Source organism: Phyllobates terribilis, unplaced genomic scaffold (assembly GCF_046119375.1).
Source record: "Phyllobates terribilis strain yellow unplaced genomic scaffold, ASM4611937v1 Scaffold_8__6_contigs__length_399053987, whole genome shotgun sequence".
Taxonomy (NCBI): Eukaryota; Metazoa; Chordata; class Amphibia; order Anura; family Dendrobatidae; genus Phyllobates; species Phyllobates terribilis.
In genome coordinates this window covers 268,120,344-268,144,965 of record NW_027362768.1, presented here as the reverse complement: position 1 = coordinate 268,144,965, position 24,622 = coordinate 268,120,344, and the positions used below count along the sequence as shown (strand labels likewise).

General features: G+C 45.5%; 1 protein-coding gene across 1 annotated transcript in view; it reads right to left on the bottom strand.

The window, feature by feature from the left end:
* The window catches only part of LOC141156509 (meiotic recombination protein DMC1/LIM15 homolog), a 154,719-nt gene that overhangs the window by 63,384 nt on the left and 66,713 nt on the right, over positions 1 to 24,622 (bottom strand). The window contains exons 6-7 of the mRNA XM_073642705.1: positions 16,957 to 17,009; positions 10,775 to 10,816 (exon numbers count right to left, since the gene is read on the bottom strand). Of these exons, the coding sequence (XP_073498806.1) occupies positions 10,775 to 10,816; positions 16,957 to 17,009 (95 nt within the window). The remainder of the gene's footprint in view (positions 1 to 10,774; positions 10,817 to 16,956; positions 17,010 to 24,622) is intronic.

Below are 24,622 nucleotides of genomic sequence, written 5' to 3'. Positions count from 1 at the left end.
GGATGAAGACCACCCCTAGTCTACGACCTGAGAAAGAGGCCCTGATTAATCAAGGTCAGATCATTAATCTAACTTCTCTGACTCTATCCAGTGAGGAGTATTCTGTCCTACAAAAGGGTCTCAATTTCGTACCAACCAATCACTTTAACTGGGTGAAAGACATTAATATCTTTGGACATAATTTGGACATCAGGCAGGATCATATTAGAGGCGTATTAGGGCTATTTAAGTCCTTGCTATATCTCAGAGTAATTATCCTTCTCAGGGAGTTGTGCCATTATTAAATCTCTGACAAATGATAGAAATATTGTGTTTTTTTAAAAAAACGGGTATAGCTGTGTTTTAAATAATTAGCAACACAACGAACCAAAAATGGCACAATATATTACACCAGGTAATTCATTAATCTTCAATATACGACTCTCTCAGAGAACAATGAACAACAACTCAATCATTTTAAAATTAATCATTTAATAAATATACACATATAGATCAAAAGACATAATTACAGGAAGACAGACTCAGGGATATATAGTATAATAAATACCCAATAATTAATTTGTTGTGGGGCATAGATCAACATAAGGGCAAATCATAAATGACAAATCTAGACTACGTGTTAAAGTGCACAGTGCAAACAGATACATATGATAGCTACCCAAAAATAAATAAATAAATTAAATCACAGTGTATATATACAGTACAGACCAAAAGACGTAGTTACTTACTGGTAAAGGGATTTCTCAGAGCCCATGACGGCACCACGGAGAGAGGAGATCCGCCCTTCAAGAACAGGAAACCTACAGATAAAAGGGCGGTATCTCTCTCCCGCATCAGTTGTTTACAGAGCATGAGAGGACCACCAGGTTAGAAACACAAAATTTTACAATTTAAGACCTCATCAGACACACCACGTGGCTACAACAAGTAACTAATAAGTGTGTGCACCCACACGTGAAGGGAGGGAATGTACGGGTGCCGTCATGGGCTCTGAGAAATCCCGTTACCGGTAAGTAACTACGTCTTTCTCCTTCCCCCATGACAGCACCACGGAGAGAATTACAGAGAAGTGACTCATTAGGTGGGGACCACAGCTTCCAGAACCCTTCTCCCGAAAGTAAGGTCCGAAGAAGAGGTTAAGTCTAGCCGGTAGTGATTAAAGAAGGTAGAGGGGGAAGACCAGGTTGCCGCTCTACATATCTGCTCTATTATAGCACCGGCCTTCTCCGCCCAGGAGGCTGCCACCGCTCTCGTTGAGTGGGCCTTCAGTTTCTCCGGGCCAGCTTTTCACCGTGAGGAGTAAGATAGTGTGATAGCCTCCCTTATCCATCTGGCCAGCGTGCCCTTAGAAGCTTTTTTCCTCTTACGAGGGCCCTGAAAGCAAACAAAGAGAGAACTATCCTGCCTACACTCTTGTGTCGCCTCTAGATATTGGATTAGACATCTTCTGACGTCTAGTGTATGCAAGACCTTCTCTTTCGTGTTCTTAGGGTTAGGGCAGAAGGGTGATTTCCTGGGACCTGTGAAATCTTGACGCCACTTGGTAGATAGGCAGGGTTGGTTTTCAGAATAACCCTATCCTCCCAAGATTTGTGTGAAGGGGGAGCCTGCCGATAGAGCCTGAATATCACTAACCCTACGTGCGGATGTGAGAGCTACCAAGAGTGCTGTCTTTAGGGACAGAATTTTTAGGGATGCTTCTGACAGGGGTTCAAAGGGGGCCCCCGTTAAAGCTGAAAGGACCAAGTTTAAATCCCAGGGTGTAGTATTTCGGGATGGGATGGGACGGGATCTAGCTGATGTCTTAATAAACCTAGATACCCATCTATCCCTAGCCAGGTCAAAATTATAGAGCGCTCCCAGGGCAGCAACTTGAACTTTTAAGGTACTTGTGGCCAGGCCCTGCTCCAACCCCCTCTGTAAAAAATTCCAGGATGGCTGTCAATGGAACCTCCCCACCCAACCTGGAACCTGAGACTGAAAGGAATTTCTTCCAGGTTTTCCTGTATAGTTTGTTGGTGACTGGTTTTCTACTTTGAAGTAGTGTGGTGATAAGATTTGGGGAGAAACCTTTGTCTTTCAGAAGAGCCCTCTCAAATTCCAGGCTGTCAAGTGTAAGCTTGACGCCCGAGGATGGAGGACTGGACCCTGAGAAAGAAGGTCCAGGAGCTCCGGAAGAACGCATGGGTCGGAGATTGATAACCTCCTCAGCCATGAAAACCATGCCCTCTTTGGCCAAAAGGGGGCTATCAAGATTACCCTCGCTCTCTCTTCTCTGATTTTCCTCAGAACAGCTGGAATCAGAGCGGTAGAAGGAAAAGCGTAAGCTAGAGGGTAATTCCATGGGATCATGAAGGCATCCACGGCTACGGGGTTCCCTTTGGGATCTAGGGAGTAAAAAGAGTGTTTTTTTTGTTCTGATTGTTGGCGAACAGATCTATGGAGGGCCGGCCCCACCTTTGTACAATCTGCCGAAAAACTGCTTGACTTAATTCCCACTCTCCCTGCTTCAGCTGTGTCCGACTCAGAAAGTCTGGGGTGCGATTTTCTATCCCTTTTATGTGTAGAGCGGATAGGGATTGTAAGTTCTCCTCGGCTAAGTGAAAGATGACCTCTGTCGTCCACATTAGGGAATGGGACCGTGTACCCCCCTGGTGGTTCAGGTATTCCACTACTACTTGGTTGTCTGAAAAGACCCTCACGTGATGACCCAGTAGTGTATGCATGAATTCCCGGAGTGCCTGCTCTACTGCTAGGAGCTCCTTCATGTTTGAGGACATTAGTTTAAGGCGTTCTGTCCAGACCCCCTGAGCTACCACATTGTTGAGGTGAGCCCCCCCCAGCCCCCGGAACTTGCATCTTTGGTCAAGATTTGCGGTGTTGGGATTGTCCAAGGAATCCCCCGGGCTAGATTGTCTATGTTCCCCCACCACTCTAGGGAAAGTGTGGTTTTTGTAGATAGCGTTAAAAGCCCTTCTAAACGCCCTTTTAGGGCTTTTTCTGCCTCTAGGATTTCCCACTGAAGGGTTCTGGTATGTATTTGAGCCCATTGGACGGCCGGAAAGCATGCTGTCAGGGAACCTAGTAGGGACATGGCTTTCCGAAGGGACATAGACGGGTGGGACTTTGCCCGAGATATCTGGCTTATGATCTTTTGAATTTTCCCTTCGGGAAGACGACACTCCTGACCTTTTGAATCCAGCACGATGCCTAGATATTCCTGTATTTGGCATGGTTCTGTTTTGGACTTTTCCAGATTCAAAAGCCATCCTAAGCGAGTCAAGGAATCCATGACCTTTTTCAGATGGGATTTGCAGTCTAGGAAGGAGCTGCCTATTATCAGGAAGTCGTCTAGGTATGGGACGACCAGGGTGTTCTGTTCCCTTAGATGAGCCATCACCTCTGCAACAACTCTGTTGAAGACCCTTGGGGCTATGGCGATGCCGAATGGGAGGGCTGTATATTGGTAGTGTTTGACCGCTCCACCCATAGGAACTGCTACCCTGAGGAACTTCCGGTAGTCTTTGTGTATCGGGACGTGATAATAAGCGTCTTTTAAGTCTAGGACGGCCATGAAACAACCGGGAAACAGCATTCTTACTAAAGATTTTATTGTTTCAATTTTGAAGGCTTCCACCTTCAACAGTTTGTTCAGTTTTTTTAGATTCACAATCGTCCTGTATGTTCCATCTGTTTTTTTTCTCAGGAATAATGGAGAATAGAAGCCCATGCCCTTCTCCCCCCCGGGACCTCCTGAAGGACTGCCTTCCCTACCAGTCCCTGGATTTCCTGCTCCAAGGCCAGTTGCTCCTCGTTTGAAGACCTTTCGGGGGTTATAACAAAGTTTAGCTGAGGGAATTTGAGGAACTGGAGGTTCAGGCCCGATTGTATTATGCTCAGAATCCATGAGCTGCTGGATATTAGCTCCCAGGCCGGGAGAAAACTTGATAGCCTTCCCCCTACCCGGGGCAAATCTTCATTGGGGGGCCTTTCTGTTATCACTGGAGGGCTTGTTAAATAGGAATCCCTTGGTCTTCCTTCTCCTGTCTTCCCATCTATCCTGTTCTTTAGGGGGCTTCCTACGTATAAACCTTCTACTGCGAAAAGATTTCCTGTAAGTAGTGTTAGACAGGATAGGAAACTGCTTCTTATTGTCCCCTGCCTTATCCAAGATATCATCAAGGGCGGGCCCAAATAGAAACTCGCCCTCACAGGGGATGGAGCATAACCTAGACTTAGTCTGCAGATCCCCGGGCCAACATTTGAGCCAAAGGGCTCATCTAGCCGTGTTAGCAAGCCCAGCTGCTCTAGCACCTAACCTCACGGAGTCCGCCGAGGCGTCAGCCAGGAAGGCCGCTGCCAATTTCATTATCGGGATAGATTCGAGGATTGTGTCTCTCGATGTTTTTTGCCTCAGTTGTGATTCAAGCTGATCCAGCCAGACCATTAGTGACCTGGCCGTACACATGGCAGCTACCACAGGTTTTACCCCCCTCCAGCGGCCTCCCAGGAACCCTTTAGGAAGGTGTCTGCCTTTTTATCCATGGGGTCTTTTAAGACGCCCATGTCCTCAAATGGAAGGGAGTATTTCTTTGAGGCCTTGGCTATGGCGACATCTAGTTTTGTAGCTTTCTCCCAAAAGGAACATACTAGGTCCTCAAACGGGTACTTTCGTTTGGGGGAAAGGAAGCCCTTCCTCTCCGGCCTTTTCCACTCTTTCTTAATCAGCGAGTGAACATGTTCATTGAGTGGAAAAGATCTCCTCTTTTTTTGTTCTAGACCGCCGAACATCACGTCTTGTATGGATTTTTTGGGCCGGGGATCTGTTAATCCCATGGTAGATCTGACAGCCTTGAGGAGGCTATCTGTTTCCTCGATAGGGAAACAGCTCCGTCCTCCTCTATCTGTAGATGAGGAAGAGGAGGAGGAAGAGATGGAAGTGTCCGAATCTCCGCTATCCTCCGAACTGCTAGACCTGGACTCGGGGGATATGTTTTTAGTTTTCCTTAACCTTTTGCCCCCCTGAAAAGATTTAATGGTGTTTTCGACCTGCGATTTAATCAGGTCTCTAAGTTCAGAGGCAAATCTCGGGGTTCCCTCGAATATAGTCTGCTCAATGCAGGAGCTGCAGAGTCTCTTATCCCAAGTAGTGGGCAAGGTTTCAGCGCATAGTGCACAAGTCCTATTTTTTGCTTTCCCTGTACTCTTTTTTTCCCTATAGGAGACAAAAGAGAGAGAGAGCAAGGGCCCCTAGTTACAAAGTGAACTTTCACGAAGCTCACTTACCAACCAGACGGAAGAGCGGGTACCGGTTCAGGAGGTGGAGCCATCTTTGTAGACGGAGTCCTCCTGGAAGATGCCGAGGTGGAGTCCTTGCTGCGCTGCGACGATCTGCCGGAGCGCCTGCTTCCACTGTTCCGGTCCTTGTGCCCCGTCTCTTCTGGTCTCTTCTTTCGTTGGCTTGGCGGTGGTGGTGGCGACTGAGGAGGTAGCTCTTGCTCCTCAGGTAGATCCTGGTCACTCATTATTATATATGTATAAATATATACTTTTTTTTTTTCTACACAGCGTGCCAGAGCTCTGATGAGCAACTACTGGCGTCCTTCGCTGTCTTTTTAATGCACTGGGAGTCCCTCCCATAGTGCCTGTGGTGACCCGACGCCCCCTCCTCCCCTGCACCTGCAGGAGGACGCCCGCGCCTGCGCAGACTGGCTACCCAGTCATGCATTGCAGCGTTGCGTCATTCAGGGAAGCCCGGAGCGCGTGCGGGGGGGGAAGGGACTCCCGCGCCTGTGCAGACTGGCTACCCAGTCATGCATTGCGGCGCCGCGTCAACCAGGGGCGCCTGGCGAACGCGCGGCAGACCCGGAAGTTGAAATGCACGCCGCCGCGCTCTCACCTCCGCAACCAGGGGGGTCCAGCACAGTCCTCGATGGCCCCGACAGGCCCTGCTACTTCGTCCGGACCCTCCACCGCACACGCTAAGGGCCCACTGACCCCAGCGGTGGCGCATCAGGACACCACACCAGCAGAGGCAGGGGACTCCCGCTGCCTGGATCGGACTGGCCGGGCCTGGCATCCCACGACGTCCATCTTCTGGCACCCCGCAGGTATGCCTCCTCCGGACTGTAGGGTCCCGTCAAGGACAGGAAACCAACTGATGCGGGAGAGAGGTACCACCCTTTTATCTGTAGGTTTCCTGTCCTTGAAGGGCGGATCCCCTCTCTCCGTGGTGCCGTCATGGGGGAAGGAGAAAGTTTGGACACACATTCTCATCTAAAGATTTTTCTGTATGATTTTTCAGTGAAATTTGTACATTCACACTGAAGGCATCAAAACTATGAATTAACACATATGGAATTATTTACGTAACAAAAAAGTGTGAAACAACTGAAAATATGTCTTACATTCTAGGTTCTTCAAAGTCGCCACCTTTTGCTTTGATGACTGATTTGCACACTCTTGGCATTCTCTTGATGAGCTTCAAGAGGTGGTCACCAGAAATGGTCTTCCAACAATCTTGAAGGAGTTCCTAGAGATGCTTAGCACTTGTTGGCCCTTTTGCCTTCACTCTGCAGTCCAACTCACCCCAAACCATCTCGATTGGGTTCAGGTCTGGTGACTGTGGAGGCCAGGTCATCTGGCGTAGCACCTCATCACTCTCCTTCTCGGTCAAATAGCCCTTACACAGCCTGGAGGTGTGTTTGGGGTCATTGTCCTGTCGAAAGATAAATGATGGTCTAACTAAACGCAAAGCGGATGGAATAGCATGCCCTTGCAAGATGCTGTGGTAGCCATGCTGGTTCAGTATGCCTTCAATTTTGAATAAATCCCCAACAGTGTCACCAGCAAAGCACCCCTACACCATCACACCTCCTCCTCCATGCTTCACGGTGGGAACCAGGCATGTAGAGTCCATCCGTTCACCTTTTCTGCGTCGCACAAAGACACGGTGTTTGGAACCAAAGATCTCAAATTTGGATTCATCAGACCAAAGCACAGATTTCCACTGGTCTAACGTCCATTCCTTGTGTTCTTTAGCCCAAACAAGTCTCTTCTGCTTGTTGCCTGTCCTTAGCAGTGGTTTCCTAGCAGCTATTTTACCCATGAAGGCATGCTGCACAAAGTCTCCTCTTAACAGTTGTTGTAGAGATGCGTCTGCTGCTAGAACCCTGTGTGGCATTGACCTGGTCTCTAATCTGAGCTGCTGTTAACCTGCGATTTCCGAGGCTCGTGACTCGGATAAACTTATCCTCAGAAGCAGAGGTGACTCTTGGTCTTCCTTTCCTAGGGCGGTCCTCATGGGAGCCAGTGTTATGCACACGCCCGGACTGACTGGCGTGTGCGGGTGTTGTGGTTCCACTGGACCATGGACCGGAGAGTGCCTGGAGGGGCGTGACTAAGTATCTGGCCGATCCGACCAAGGTGGCACGACGGCATACGACGCCAGTGCACCAGGGAGAAACCGGGCAGAGGGACCAGGTGCTACTCCAGGTCAAACTCCGGACACGGGGGTTGACCCACACTGGAATTACTGGAACAGGCAGGTTAGGCTGGCACAGACTGGTGGATGTAAGCAAACACGGCAGGTATGCAGAGGGGTGGATACAGGCGAGTATGCAGGCAGGGAGGTACTGGCCGAAAGGACGGGCTGGAGCACAGAAAGGTTAAGACCCAGTACAGACTGGGTCACAGAACCGCAGATGCGGTAGACAACCACAGCAGAGAGGGAACGCCCAAAGAGGTGGGCAAGAACAGAGCAGGACGGGGCTGCAGGAGCAGCGAGCACAAGCAGGGCAGGACAGGACTGCCGGAGCAGCGGGCAGAAGCAGGGCAGGACAGGACTGCCGGAGCAGCGGGCAGAAGCAGGGCAGGACAGGACTGCCGGAGCAGCGGGCAGAAGCAGGGCAGGACAGGACTGCCGGAGCAGCGGGCAGAAGTAGGGCAGGACAGGACTGCCGGAGCAGCGGGCAGAAGCAGGGCAGGACAGGACTGCCGGAGCAGCGGGCAGAAGCAGGGCAGGACAGGACTGCCGGAGCAGCGGGCAGAAGCAGGGCAGGACAGGACTGCCGGAGCAGCGGGCAGAAGCAGGGCAGGACAGGACTGCCGGAGCAGCGGACAGAAGCAGGGCAGGACAGGACTGCCGGAGCAGTGAGCAAAAGGGTAAGAGCGGAGCAAGGCTGCCGGAGCAGTGAGCAAGGAGTCAGAGCAGGACGGACAGGGCTCTGTTCACACGGAACAGACAGGAAGGGAAAGGCAGAGCCAGATACCCACAGGGTACTTGCAGTGAAGTAGCGAGGGGACCACAAACTCACAAACGGGAGTACAGAGACAACAAGCAGGAGTTAGGTACGAGTTCAGACTCTGCAGAAAAAGGAAAGGAACGGACATAGAGGCAAAACAGGTAAAGGATAGGAGAGAGTTCAGACTGGAACTGAGTGTACGGAAGAGACCGACACTGCAGCGGGATACAGGAGCGGGTCTGGGAATACGGCCCCCAGAGAGGCGGGACGAACAGGCAAGGAGCGTGTTCAGACAGGACAGACAAGATACAGGAACGGATCTAGGTAATCGGCCCCTAGAAGGCGGGAGGAACAGGCTAGGAGCGTGTTCAGACAGGCCTGGAAATACAGCCTCCAGGAAAGGCAGCAGGCAAGAGTACACAGACAGGACTCAGTTCAGACACGGGAACAGATACTGCAAGACAGGAGAAATAGACAGGACTCAGTTCAGACAGGAACAGATACCGCAAGGCAGGGACACAAACAGGACTCTGTTCAGACGGGAACAGATACCGCAAGGCACAGACAGGCAGATCTAGGAATACGGCCCCTAGAAGGCGAAAGAACAGGCAAGAAGCCAAGAAGCGTGTTCACAAGAACAGACCACAGTTCAGACACAGAACTGGAAAACAGGCAGGAAAACAGGATAGGACCTGGCATGTCAGAGACAAAAAGCCAACTGACAGGACACAATGCTCAGGCGCCATCTTGAGGAAGAAGGTGGTATAAATACCCAAAGATGGACAGCAATAGGCTGAAGGTGCAACAGGGGCGTGTCCGCAGCAGGTACAAGAAACAGGAAGTTCAGCGGGCGTCGCCCTATGCAGCCAAAACAGACAAACAGACAGCAAGGAGGGAAGCCAGAGAGACATTCTGGACTGGAGATCAAGTGCGCGCTCTTGCACAGTGGGAGATGGACCACCATGCAAGGACGCCGCCAGGTATGTTACAGCCAGTTTCTTTGCAGCGCTTGATGGTTTTTGCAACTGCACTTGGGGACACTTTCAAAGTTTTCCCAATTTTTCAGACTGACTGACCTTCATTTCTTAAAGTAATGATGGCCACTCATTTTTCTTTTCTTAGCTGCTTTTTTCTTGCCATAATACAAATTCTAACAGTCTATTCAGTAGGACTATCAACTGCGTATCCACCTGACTTCTGCACAACACAACTGATGGTCCCAACCCCATTTATAAGGCAAGAAATCCCACTTATTAAATCTGACAGGGCACACCTGTGAAGTGAAAACCATTTCTGGTGACTACCTCTTGAAGCTCATCAAGAGAATGCCAAGAGTGTGCAAAGCAGTCATCAAAGCAAAAGGTGGCTACTTTGAAGAACCTAGAATATAAGACATATTTTCAGTTGTTTCACACTTTTTTGTTAAGTATATAATTCCACATGTGTTAATTCATAGTTTTGATGCCTTCAGTGTGAATGTACAATTTTTAAAGTCATGAAAATGCAGAAAAATCTTTAAATGAGAAGGTGTGTCCAAACTTTTGGTCTGTACTGTATATATATATATATATTTATTAAAGGGCTAAAAAATGCATCAAAAGTGCTAAAGTAAACACATAGAAGGGAATAACTTCAATATAAATACCATATGGCTAGGCCCCACCACCTCCAACGCCGTTTCGCCGGATGGCTTTCTCAAGGAGTATATGATAATTTTAAAATGATTAAGTGGTTGTTCATTGTTCTCTGAGAGAGTCGTGTTTTAAATAATATTAAATAAAAGCATTGTTTTAGAGGGTATATATGTTTACTTAAAAACAGACACACGGATGACACACTGATGGTAGAAAAGGACACTGGATGACATACTGATGGTAGAAACGGACACTGGATGACACACTGATGGTAAAAATGGACACAAGGATGACACACTGATGGTAAAAACAGAAATGCGGAATACACACTGATGGTAAAAACGGACATGCGGAATACACACTGATGGTAAAAACAGACACACAGATGACACACTGATGGTAAAAATGGACACGCGGACGACACACTAATGGTAAAAATGGACACGCGGATGACACACCGATGGTTAAAACAGAAACACGGATGACACACTGATGGTAGAAACAGACACACGGATGACACACAGAAGGGAAAAAACAGACACACGGATGATACACTGAAGGTAAAAATGAACACACTGATGACATACTGATGCAAATCACTGATGACACAGGTACCATTTTTTCACATACGTTTTTAAACACAGATGTCTGAATGAGGCCTAAGTGTTCTAGATCCCTAGCAGTACATTTATGGCACAGAAAGGGAATAGTAAACAAAGGGCTAGTAAGATAATACTTGAAAAAAATTCTAACAAAGGTGCAAAGTAAAGTACACACTCTGCTGCAACGTTGGCAATTTTTTGTATAGGATTTGTACAGAAACCAGGCGCATGGTGTTTATGTTTAAATTTCTCTCAGAATATTCATCTATTCAATGCAAAAAAACTAAAAACCTACCACAAAGTGTATGAGACAGCTGAGTCTTTCCAGTTCGGAATTCTAAATATTGGGAAGAGGAAACATAACAATTTTACGTGTAAATATGAATATATATCATAGTTTAATGCAATAATTAAACAATTTTTGCTTGTGGAAGTATAAAGCTGACTAGACAAATTTTTGGGGGACAAAAAAATAATTTACTGCCAGACACATCTGCTAGTTGGGGAGAATTAGGAGGACCCCATAAACATAGGGTGATGAATTCGGATGATTTATATCTTACTTTTAAAACAGTTCAATCCAGCGAAAACCATCAAATTAGCTTTAATCCCCATAGTAATTCTACTTTTATGAGTTAGTGTAGAAAATATACTGTGTTACTTAATTTAAACAATGATCTTTATTACATAATGGTTGATAAGCCACTAGTCTCATATCTATGTCTGAAAAGTCTAAGTGGATAAAAGAGGAGAACAAGTTTGTAATTTTCTGAAACTGGTTGTATAGGAAAGAATAGACATAGAAACTGATTGATTGATGCTGAAAAAGTCCTGGCCAAAATCCATCTAAAACTTTACCATGCTTCCAACAACAGGTAACTAGTGGGATTGACAACCTTTATAACACATTATTTGGAGCCTTCTAGGAAACACAAACAAAATGACATTATACTGTAACTGTTCTCTTTTGATTATATGATCCACCAGGCTGTCAGGGAGGTATATACTAAGACTGGCATTTCATACACCTGTCTTAAGCCAAAGTAAAATGCATCAAATTTATGCCACTCTCTAGCTTGTATTATAGTAAACTTGGGCTGTCAGGCCCCATCACTCCGACTAAACCACACCACGCTTCAGCCATAGGCTTGAAGTATGACACAGAGTCCAAAACATGCAACTTTGGACTCTTTTTTTTGACCCGTAGCTGTCTTTTTAATTGGAAACAAAAGCACAGTAGACAACACTACAGTTTCCAACTTCAAAGACAAATACGTACAAAAAAAAATTCAAAGAGCTCAGAGTTGTATATTTTGGACTCTGTTTAATAATTTAAGTCATATAGCTCCATTGGGGGCATGTCCGAATCCCATTTTTTGGAGGTTTAGACACAACCCATGACAGGGTCATGAATGTGGGGCCGAAATGTGATCTGCACCCGGTCTTAGTCTGGCTTACAATTTAACATCATATTTCTTCATCAAGTTATTAGTAACTGAAGAAGACACCTTCTTTCCTGTGCTTAGATGGTCCAGCACTATAAAAAAATGGACGTGAATCTTTATTTGCATCAATATCCATATCTTGAGTAGAAAAAGGATAAGTGACCAGAATAATACACAGCAAGTAAAGTACTGTATTTTCTCGTGTGCCGGTACAGCAAGGTATCCCTAGCTGGGATATAATCGAAGACTGGATTGATGAAGATTTAACAGACGACTAAATGCTTCCAATTTTTTTGTACTTGTGGATCACGCACATAAGGCTGTGGATACATAGCTACTTGCAGTCACGTGTAAATCATGGATGTAGGAAACTCAATAATAGAAATGATATTGCTTGCAATTTTTTCCCCTATGCAATTGAATTTACTGTGACTCTTGCAAAAATAAATGTCACCATTCTTGCACAGTCTGAAGAAAACCAGACGCTTGTTAAAAGGGTGTTTTGACAATTACCGTAATTAAAAAGTAAATGCCCCTTTGCTGATCCCACCAACAATTTGCTGAAATCTGGAAAATCTGGAAGTATGTGCTCAAGCAACCTGCACTGTTATAACAGGGCAAACTCTGCATTAGGCCCCCTTCACATGCATGTGTCTCCGGTACGTGTGGCGTCCATTTTGGAGACATGTACACATGTACACCCATTGTAATCTATGGGGCTGCGCACATTTCCGTGTGACACACACTTAGACGTGTCTGTTTTCTTTCCGGCAGCAGGAATGGCAATGCACATGTGCACACGGATGACATATGTGTGATATCCGTGTGACACGTTCGGGAATAGAATGCAGATTAGAAATTGAAAATTTTTATGTGTTAAAGATGTGCAAAGATAGAGATAGTTAGATATGAGGTAGATAGATATCCATGAGATATATAATTAGTGCCTTGTGTGGGTAGCTTACTGTACATGCATTAACCTAATAAATAAATGAATAAAACGACCTAGAGTCTCCCCTCATTTTTGATAACCAGCAAAGGTAAAGCAAACAGCTGTGGGCTTATATTATCGGGCTGGGAAGGTCCATGGTTATTGGACCCTTCCCAGCCTAAAAATACAAGCCCGCATCCACCCCAGAAGTGGCCCATCACATGAGATAAAAATTGGAGCAAAGGGGTTTGGGGTTGATGTCAACTGTGAATTATCCAAAAACACATCTAACATCAAGCTCTGGTGTTAGTAATGGAGAGATGTCTATCAGATACCCCATTACTAACTCAGTACTAAAAAGAAAAAAAAAACACACACACACAAAAATACTTTATTTAATAAAAACACTCTCCAACTCTTTCCCTGGTTCCCCAATTTATGTCAAAACATCTTGCTGCGCATATGTTAAGTCCTTTTTTAGCTTCTTTTAACCAATTCAGGCATTGAAGGCAACAAAGCGGTTAAAAGAATTGACCTAACTATTCTTTAAGAGGCTTCCTTTACTATTGTATACATAGTGTTAAAAAAAAAACACAGATGGCAAGGCACTGTGGGATTTAGCAGGCCCCCACTATAAAAGCGGAGGCAGCACAGGTGAAAACTACTGTTGAAACAATCACTCCCACCTACCATTCATGCAGGGGTGGTTGCCAGGCACTTTAGTGTTAACTTGGGGAATTGGGGTGTCTGTCTATGTGGAGTTCACTTAAATAGTGCTGCACAGCCCATCTGATCTAATGGTATGGGAGTCACAAATAGGCTGTAAGCCGCAATGGAGCACTACATGTATCTATGAGACTGGCGCCCTATACAAGCCTTATCTGTGTGCATTTTTAATCCTACGCTACCACCCTCTCCGTTAATAGCATACGAGTGGTTGTTCCTCAGTGCTTTGCACCTGTGCTGCCACCAGCCTTTATTATGGGGCTCTGTTGCATTCTGCAGTGCATTAATATTGTGACTTAGTGTTGGTAAATACAGTGGCCTTTTTTCTCTGATGTTTTGTGAATTTCATAGTAAATGGTTCTGTCAGGAGTTTCATCTGAGTCACGTATTTCCGAGATTTAGACAAAAACTCTGACATAACTACTCAGCATAGAGCACAGGATAATTGTGAAACCTTAAAAGTGATCAAAAAATGTTATTTACCTCAAAATTGTACCAATAAAAGCTTCAACTAATCCCACAAAAAACAAGCCCCCACTAAGGTGCATGAGCTGCCAACAGAAATATAAGGGGTGTCCACACTACTGGTTGCACAAAGCTTTTGGAAAAGAAACATGGCTCTCCCCTCACAAAAAAATTTAGCAAAACTTGTGCTCCCAAATAAAAAATATCCCCATCCTGGCTGAGCCCCAATATGCCTAAACCACATTTATAATTTATAATCAACATATGTGGCTTTGCTATAGTGCTGAGAACCCACTTAACAATTTACAGGATACATGTCTCAAGAAGCACACACTAGCACAATGTACTGGGCACTAAATTGGCACATTTGCAATTGTTACTCTGCAACAATTGCGCGCTTACTTTTGGAGACATCGGTGGATGCATTCCGTAAATGGTGAGGAACCTTCTTCCTGACAAGGGCCATTTGAATATTTAAGCTGTACTTCAGGGGCCGTACAAATTGTGTGCTAACTCTGCCCACAAAATAAGTGTTGTTGCTGGCACTGGTGTCAGGACATAATCCTTCATTGTACGCGCCTCAGCATTCAGTAGTGAACACTGAGTGCACTTGCTCACGGAGCAAGAAGAAATTAAAAGGTCGGTGGCCATCAAAACACAGATGCTGGCCCAAGCACTGTGGTCCCCAAGAATCTACCTGGGGACCAGAGAAAAGGTCATCGGGATCCGTAAATGGATCTTGGGCCTTAGGTTCCCCACCGCTGCCGTAGATGAATTTCTATGGTGGTGTAATTTCCACAATGGGGTCATTTGATGGGTGTTTCTGTTGTTCTGGCACCTTTGGGCTCTGCAAATAGCATCCGCAAACTATTCCAGGAATATCTGCACTCAAAAAATCAAATAGCCCTCCTTCCTTCTGAGCCCTGCCATGTGTCCAAATTGTATTTTACGGCGACATATGGAGTATTCCCGTGTTCGGGAGAAATTGTGTAACAAATTACCACTTAACATTTTAGTGGTAAAAATATAATTCTTTTTTTTTTTTTACCCCACAGTGGTATAAAATTCTATGAAACACACATGGGGTCACAGTACTACCTACACCCCCTAAATGAATTCATTGACGGGTGTAGTTTGCAAAATTAGGTCATTTTTGGAGGAACAGAGGCAATTTCTGCTGTTCTGAACCTCAGTGTTTCTATTAATGTGATATGACGACCGTAAACCATTTCAGCAAAATCTGCACTCCAAAATTGCACTCCTTTACTTCTGAGCCCTCCTATTTGCCTAAACAGTAGCTTCAGATTATATATGGAGTAGCAACATACTCAAGAGAAAATGCGTAAAAATTTGTGACTCGATTTTTCCTTATTGCCCCCATGAAAAAGAAAAATTGGGGTTAGACAAGCATTTTAGTGGAAAAAAAAAACATTTTTTCAGCTGCACATCACAATGTTTTAACATTTTGTGAAGTTCCTGTTGGTTCAAAATGCGCACTAAACCCCTATATGAATTCCTGTAGGGATATAGAATCTAAAATGGGGTCACTTGTGAGGGGAAGAGGGGGTTCTGCTGTTTTGGAACCTCGACGGCTCTCCAAATGTGACATTGCCTTTACAATCTATTCCAGCTAAATTTGTACTACAAAATAGCAACCAATAGCAATAGTGCTCCTTTCATTCAGATTACTGCTAGGTGCCCAAACACTAGTTTCTGCCCACCTATGGGGTATTGCCATACTCAGAAAAAAATTCGCAACACATTTCAGGGCCCATTTACTCCTATTACCCTTGTGAAAATAAAAAAATGTGACTAAAGCAACATTTTAGTAAACAAAAATAAAATGTTTCATTTTTTTCCCTTTCACCTTCTGTTAATTTCTGTGAAGCACCTGAAGGTTTAATAAATTTCGTTAATGCATTTTTGAATACATTGAGGAGTACAGTTATTAAAACAGGGTCTTCTTAGGGGGTTTCTGATATACAGGCCATTTAAAAGTGAAAGGGTCTCTGCTACTAAAAAGGGAACTTGCCATTAGATTTAAATTGAACCAACCACATGTGGAAAATTAGAGCCTGGCTGTGCAGGCATATTTTACTTTAAAAATAAAACTGCTTTTCATAACTGCAAGTGTAGTTATTATGTGGCACTATATTTATTATGTGATTTAGACACATAGGGCAGAAGAAGACGACAATAGATTCTCTAATCTGAGAGAAACAGACCAATTAGGCCAATCACACTCTGATCAGTTTGATCAGAGTGAGATCACAGTGTGCTCTGATTCTCTTTAATGAGGAGAAAATGGAGCAAAAAAAATGTCTTCATCTTTTCATTTCTGTCAGTCCGTGGAAATTTGATTACACTCAGACGTCATCCGAGTGCAGTCCGATGTTTTCCATGGACTCATTGAATTGCATGGCCGACTGCGATCCGAACATCAGATGAAACTCGGGCATGCAGCATTTTTTTCCTCAGACCGATCTGGTACGAGGAAAGAATCTGACATCTGCACGACCGCATTGACTAACATTGATCTGAGTGGGATCTTATGTTATGTCGGATCGCACTTGGACTGAAAATATGCTCGTCTGCACCTGCCCTGACTGTACCTTGTCAGACAAGGAGGCAAGGCATCTCTAAACCGGAGAATGGCTTCATGAAAATGGACCATGGTTTAACATGCAACACTTAATGCCAAAATTAAGCCGTAATGTAAGACAACTAATAGGTGGTGTAAACTTAGACTTGTTAGTCTGAAGATATACCAGACTTATTAAACAGCATGAATCATGGTGATAAATGGGGCACATTTGTGCACTTTCTACTAACTGAATTGCATTTATAAATATGCCTAATGAATCACTAATTGTGTAGTTATTTGTTTATTAGAAAAAAGAAAATTTTTACCTCCAAATGTCTCGGTTATTGCCATGCTTTCAATACCACCTCCTAATAGCTTGCTGCAAGAAAACATACAGATTAATAATTACTGTACCCAAAACTGCATAACGCTAAATAAAAAAAACAAAAAAAACATTAAAAACGAGTCTTAAAAGTAAACTTCGAGTCTAGCCATGGCAGTTACAGGTCTTTACTTGGCAGTGCAATAAAGACTGCAAATCAGCTGCAGGTCATGTGTCAGAGACAGCAATTCACCACCCATAAAAGAAGTCTGCAATGTTTTTTTTCACTGATCATGCCTTCTCAAACTTGTTTTTTTGGCCAGATATTTGTTGAAAGTTGATACTAAATTATGAAAACGTCTACAAACACAGTGTTTTGATGGAATTTTAGAGTAAGTGGTGTTATATCAATATGCTGCATTCTTAAGATATGAAGCATTTGTCTACATTTTTTCTCTTTTTCAATACAACTTAGAAATCCATAGAAACACTGGTACAAAATGTCATAATTAAAATACAACACTTAAACGGCTTGTTAAAACACCATAAACCCTCCTTCATACACTACTTTAAAAGCAGTTTGAAGTCTTTGTAATAAAAAAAGCTGTTGAATCCAAGTATTTTACACCACTTTTTGTGGCATTTTTTAACACTGTACAGATTTTTTTACTTGGTTTTTCATGTACTTTAGAAAAGCGTGTAGCAAAACAAGGATTATTGGTACTCACCTTATAACAACTTGTCTCATAACCTTCATTAGGGAACAGAGAAACCATGGGTGTTGTCTGCTGACACTAAGAACATAAAAGTCAGTTCCTCCTCCGTAGGTCACATCCACCTACTGGCACCAAGATAACACCAGGTAGTGAATAGCAGTGGGAGAAGTGTGTCACCCCAGGCCTGGATGCCACAAATATTAAAGGCTGTGTCTGAGAGCAGGAGGGAGGTTCCCTGGTCAGGGACCATTAGCATGCAGCACCTCCTGTCCCAGGCCAGTAGGGGGAGCAGGCTGCCCCTATAAAAGCTGGAACTGGGGCAGGGTTAGAGAGACCAGAACCCACTTCTGAGGTGTCCATAAGGGTTCTCAGAGAAGAGGGACAGGTCAGCAGCAGCTGAGGAGTCCGGGAGGCAGAAGAGGAATAGCAAGCCAGGGACAGAGGCGATGAGAGCCGGTCCTGGCTGAGAGAGGCACACAACCGGACATTGGGGTCCGAGGCTGTCAGGGTTGCAAGCCCGGCAGCAGAGAACCAACCCGCGAGGGATTTCAGGTCCCTTAGCCTAAGAAGCCTGGAGGCTCCGCCACATAGAGGGACCAGTACAGCACGGAGAAGCAAAAGGTACCTAAGGCCCGAGTCGCAAGCCATACAGGTGAAGTACACGGCCAGCTCAGGGACGTGGGCTATTACACCACGAAAAGGGTGATAGTCAGCAAGGGCAGAGAGAGAACGGTAGGCCTACCCACTCACCCTGACCAGTGGGGCTCGCCCGAATGCTCTCAGACACCCAGGCCCACTCCTACTCGGTCCTCCTGTTGGGTCATTAGTACTACCTACAATAAAGACCCTGGACCGTTTGAAGCAGACTCTGACCTCTTATTATTGCGGCCTGCACTATCACCCCCAGCATTCACATATGCTGCCCTGAGGCTACACTCTTCCCGTGGGGAGTTATCCTATCCCTGTGCTGCACACCAACACCAGCCTCAGCAGTCGGCCTAGCAGTGGCGGCCATCCCTGACCGCAATCCACGGGTGGCGTAGTCGGACATTCATAACTCTACAAATAGACTGCCACAGCATTTGGTCTGACCACCCTGAGCCATGGGATCGGGTTGCCACTACTAACCCCATCATCGCACTGAAGCCCGGTTCCGGGTGCCCCACGGCCCAGGGGGCGAGTCGGCTTTGGCGTAGTCAGCAGGATTGTGACCAACCCGCCACAAACGGGTATTGCGCGCCTGAAAAAGACTGTATACGTACCTTAAAAGGAAGTTTCCCGCCATTCGGAGCCGTTTCCCGCCATCTTCAGCCGTTTTCCTGCCATCGGACGCCATCTTCGGGACGCCGCGCGGGAAGAAGAGGCGCGTGGACGTCAAAACCGCGCGAGACTTGAAGCTCCGCACTACGCTGAGACGCTGCGCAAGGTCCTGGAAGGAGAGAGATCGGTGCTGACGTCACCAGGACGTGACGCAAGGTCCTCGCCCAGAGCAACGCTAGCGGAACCGCGGCCTACGGAAGAGGATCAACGGAAGGTAGGACACGGTTAACTAGGGGGGAGGAAGATGTCGGACGCGGAGGGGCCGTCTACCACCAGCGTAGCCGCTGCAGCTGTGATGCCGTTCTCCATGCCCTATATCCCCGGAGCGGCCTGGCTGCCACAGTATGCTGGCGAGTTGCACACCTTGGGCGACTTTAAAGAAAGACTGTATAGCTTATTGAAAGTTTATCCCCTGACAAAAGAACAGAAAGTAAGCATACTAATAGGGCAGTTAACTGGTGCGGCCCAGCGGGAGGTAAAGTCTTGGACAGCTGAAGAGAAAAGGACTGTAAAGGGGGTTCTGACCCGTCTGCGGGACACCTTTGACACCCGTTCCTCAGCAGAAATCAAAATGCGGTTCTATGGCTGTAAGCAGCGAGCCCAAGATAGTATCAGGGACTATGCCTTAAACCTGCAAGAAGCCCTGGGAGCAATCAAACAAGCTGACCCTGGCAGCGTGCAGGACACCGATAAACTGTTGACTGACCAGTTCATAGAAGGTCTGCTGTCCAGCGCCCACAGGACTCAGCTGCGCCTCATGGCCCTACAGAACCCCGATTTGACTTTTACACAGTTCAAAGATAGGGCAATCCGGGTGCTTCGAGAACCCGCACCAGGTGGCGCTGTAGCTTCCCGGCGCCCTGCCATCACTTACCACCAGGGGGCGGTGCCCTACCCCGCAGACCTTGTGGAGGCTGATGCACAGGCCCTAAATCCAACCCAGCCTGCGAACCTGCACCATCAGGTCCAAGAACTAACAAAGAGTGTGGCTGCATTGACCAGGACCGTACAGTCGTTGCAGGTGGAACCGTCAAGACCCATCAAGTTGGCTTCCAGTCCGGAGGATGTCCCATGGCGTCGACAGAGGAGGATCCCGTCGTTCAGAGGGAGGCCCGCCGACCGTTACACTGAGGATGGACAGCCGATTTGCCGCCGTTGCAGCCAGCCAGGACACATAGCAAGGTACTGTACTTTAAATGGGTCCGACCTGGGGCAGAGGGCCAACCCCCAGGCATAAGGTCACCAGGTCCGTCTAATTGGCGCGATAAATACGTGGGAGGACGCCCAGTCTTACCCGTAGTGCTGGACGGTATCCCCATGAGTGCACTGCTGGACACCGGGTCTCAAGTGACTACCATCCCCTACGTACTTTTCAAGCGTACTGGAGTGACGCTGATATAACCCGCTATCCAGACAATGACTTAAGCATCATCGCCAGCAATGGCCAACCTGTGCCGCAGGTGGGGTTCAGAGAGATGACCATCAAGATTGGTAAGGTTGAACTGCCGGCACAGGGAGTGATCATTGTGGACATTGACCATCGTGAAAGTCACCCTAAAATAACCTTGGGTACTAATGTGATTGAAAACTGTCTTTCAGAAGTAATTGTGACTTTGCAGCAGGTGGCGATGAATGCGAGCTCCAGCCAACAGAGGGTCCTCCAGAAAGAGATAAGAGCCCTGATGAGACAGCAACAGGTAGAACTGTCTGGTGGTGAGATCGGTAGCGTGAGGATGAGCGACCCGTTCCCCATTGCCATGCCTCCCAAAAGTGAAATGAGGTTCTGGTGTCTGACTGCAATCGGGTTAAGAGGGAGAGACTACCAAGCCATGGTAGAACCCTTGTACTCAGACAGCAGGCCCACCATTTTGAGAGCCCGGGGGGTGGTTGATGTCCGCCATGGAAGGGTGCCCGTCCGCATCTTAAACATTGGGGAAAGGGAAGTACACTTGCCCCGGTACGCTACACTAGCCAAATTGTTTGCCGTCGAGCACAATGCTATCAGGGTCGTGGAACCCTTGCCTCCATCTCCCCCGGTGGAGGGTAATGGCTCCCAGAAACTCAAGGAGGACTGGTGCCAGAAACTCCATGTGGGTGCTGACTCTACTCCCCTGCACCAAAAACAAGGAGTCTACCGGGTGGTTCAGGAGTACGAGAGAATCTTTAGTAAGCACCCGCTAGACTTCGGCAGAGTAAAAGGGGTAGAACACCACATCCCCACGGGGAGCCACCCACCAATAAAAGAGAGACACAGACCTGTACCTCCTGCACATTATCAGAACGCAAAGGGCATGCTGAGAGAAATTAAAGAAGCTGGGGTCATTAGAGATAGCTGTAGCCCCTGGGCAGCTCCCTTAGTTTTGGTAAAAAAGAAAGACGGTACCATGAGAATGTGCGTGGACTATAGAAAGGTCAATCGTATCACCCATAAAGACACGTACCCATTACCTAGGATAGAGGAGTCTTTAGCAGCACTAAAATCAGCTAACTTCTTCTCTACTTTGGATCTTACTATTGGGTACTGGCAGGTTCCTGTGGCAGAGGCTGACAAGGAGAAGACCGCCTTCACCACCCCAATGGGATTGAGCAAATTCAACTGTATGCCATTCGGGCTCTGCAACGCACCAGGGACCTTCCAGAGACTGATGGAATGCTGTCTAGGGCACCGAAACTTCGAGGCGGTCCTATTCTACCTGGACGATGTTATTGTCTATTCGAAGTCCTACGAGGACCATCTAAAGCACCTGGCTGAGGTGTTCGAAGCCCTGGCAGGCTATGAAAAACCTACAAAAGACAAAAATATATCTCATACCCTACCATCATTATATATAAATGTAAAGCAAAGTTGCATAATAAATATAGGGTACTTAGTGAACTATTTTTGATCAAAAAAAGTATACAAGCCGTCCCACCAGCGGCAAGGTGACCCTAAATTGGGACGGTACCTATACTGTCTATATTAAAAACCTTACTGTAAATCAAAGTTGAAATAATGCATATAAAAGGGTAGACAAATAGGACCGGGTCCCAACTCCAGACCACCCAGGCCCGTGGTAAGCTACATATATACTAATCAGCTCAACAAAGGGGATGCCACACCCTTAAATTGCACAGAATGCAAACAAGACAAAAAACCACGCAATGTGAACTGAGGTCTAAGATGGTAGACATGCAAGAAATAGGAGCATGTTCACACTAGCAAAAAGAAGCAAAACCTACAAAAGACAAAAATATATCTCATACCCTACCATCATTATATATAAATGTAAAGCAAAGTTGCATAATAAATATAGGGTACTTAGTGAACTATTTTTGATCAAAAAAAGTATACAAGCCGTCCCACCAGCGGCAAGGTGACCCTAAATTGGGACGGTACCTATACTGTCTATATTAAAAACCTTACTGTATATCAAAGTTGAAATAATGCATATAAAAGGGTAGACAAATAGGACCGGGTCCCAACTCCAGACCACCCAGGCCCGTGGTAAGCTACATATATACTAATCAGCTCAACAAAGGGGATGCCACACCCTTAAATTGCACAGAATGCAAACAAGACAAAAAACCAAGCAATGTGAACTGAGGTCTAAGATGGTAGACATGCAAGAAATAGGAGCATGTTCACACTAGCAAAAAGAAGCAAAACCTACAAAAGACAAAAATATATCTCATACCCTACCATCATTATATATAAATGTAAAGCAAAGTTGCATAATAAATATAGGGTACTTAGTGAACTATTTTTGATCAAAAAAAGTATACAAGCCGTCCCACCAGCGGCAAGGTGACCCTAAATTGGGACGGTACCTATACTGTCTATATTAAAAACCTTACTGTATATCAAAGTTGAAATAATGCATATAAAAGGGTAGACAAATAGGACCGGGTCCCAACTCCAGACCACCCAGGCCCGTGGTAAGCTACATATATACTAATCAGCTCAACAAAGGGGATGCCACACCCTTAAATTGCACAGAATGCAAACAAGACAAAAAACCAAGCAATGTGAACTGAGGTCTAAGATGGTAGACATGCAAGAAATAGGAGCATGTTCACACTAGCAAAAAGAAGCAAAACCTACAAAAGACAAAAATATATCTCATACCCTACCATCATTATATATAAATGTAAAGCAAAGTTGCATAATAAATATAGGGTACTTAGTGAACTATTTTTGATCAAAAAAAGTATACAAGCCGTCCCACCAGCGGCAAGGTGACCCTAAATTGGGATGGTACCTATACTGTCTATATTAAAAACCTTACTGTATATCAAAGTTGAAATAATGCATATAAAAGGGTAGACAAATAGGACCGGGTCCCAACTCCAGACCACCCAGGCCCGTGGTAAGCTACATATATACTAATCAGCTCAACAAAGGGGATGCCACACCCTTAAATTGCACAGAATGCAAACAAGACAAAAAACCAAGCAATGTGAACTGAGGTCTAAGATGGTAGACATGCAAGAAATAGGAGCATGTTCACACTAGCAAAAAGAAGCAAAACCTACAAAAGACAAAAATATATCTCATACCCTACCATCATTATATATAAATGTAAAGCAAAGTTGCATAATAAATATAGGGTACTTATTGAACTATTTTTGATCAAAAAAAGTATACAAGCCGTCCCCACCAGCGGCAAGGTGACCCTAAATTGGGACGGTATAGACAGTATAGGTACCGTCCCAATTTAGGGTCACCTTGCCGCTGGTGGGACGGCTTGTATACTTTTTTTGATCAAAAATAGTTCACTAAGTACCCTATATTTATTATGCAACTTTGCTTTACATTTATATATAATGATGGTAGGGTATGAGATATATTTTTGTCTTTTGTAGGTTTTGCTTCTTTTTGCTAGTGTGAACATGCTCCTATTTCTTGCATGTCTACCATCTTAGACCTCAGTTCACATTGCTTGGTTTTTTGTCTTGTTTGCATTCTGTGCAATTTAAGGGTGTGGCATCCCCTTTGTTGAGCTGATTAGTATATATGTAGCTTACCACGGGCCTGGGTGGTCTGGAGTTGGGACCCGGTCCTATTTGTCTACCCTTTTATATGCATTATTTCAACTTTGATATACAGTAAGGTTTTTAATATAGACAGTATAGGTACCGTCCCAATTTAGGGTCACCTTGCCGCTGGTGGGACGGCTTGTATACTTTTTTTGATCAAAAATAGTTCACTAAGTACCCTATATTTATTATGCAACTTTGCTTTACATTTATATATAATGATGGTAGGGTATGAGATATATTTTTGTCTTTTGTAGGTTTGCTAGTGTGAACATGCTCCTATTTCTTGCATGTCTACCATCTTAGACCTCAGTTCACATTGCTTGGTTTTTTGTCTTGTTTGCATTCTGTGCAATTTAAGGGTGTGGCATCCCCCTTGTTGAGCTGATTAGTATATATGTAGCTTACCACGGGCCTGGGTGGTCTGGAGTTGGGACCCGGTCCTATTTGTCTACCCTTTTATATGCATTATTTCAACTTTGATATACAGTAAGGTTTTTAATATAGACAGTATAGGTACCGTCCCAATTTAGGGTCACCTTGCCGCTGGTGGGACGGCTTGTATACTTTTTTTGATCAAAAATAGTTCACTAAGTACCCTATATTTATTATGCAACT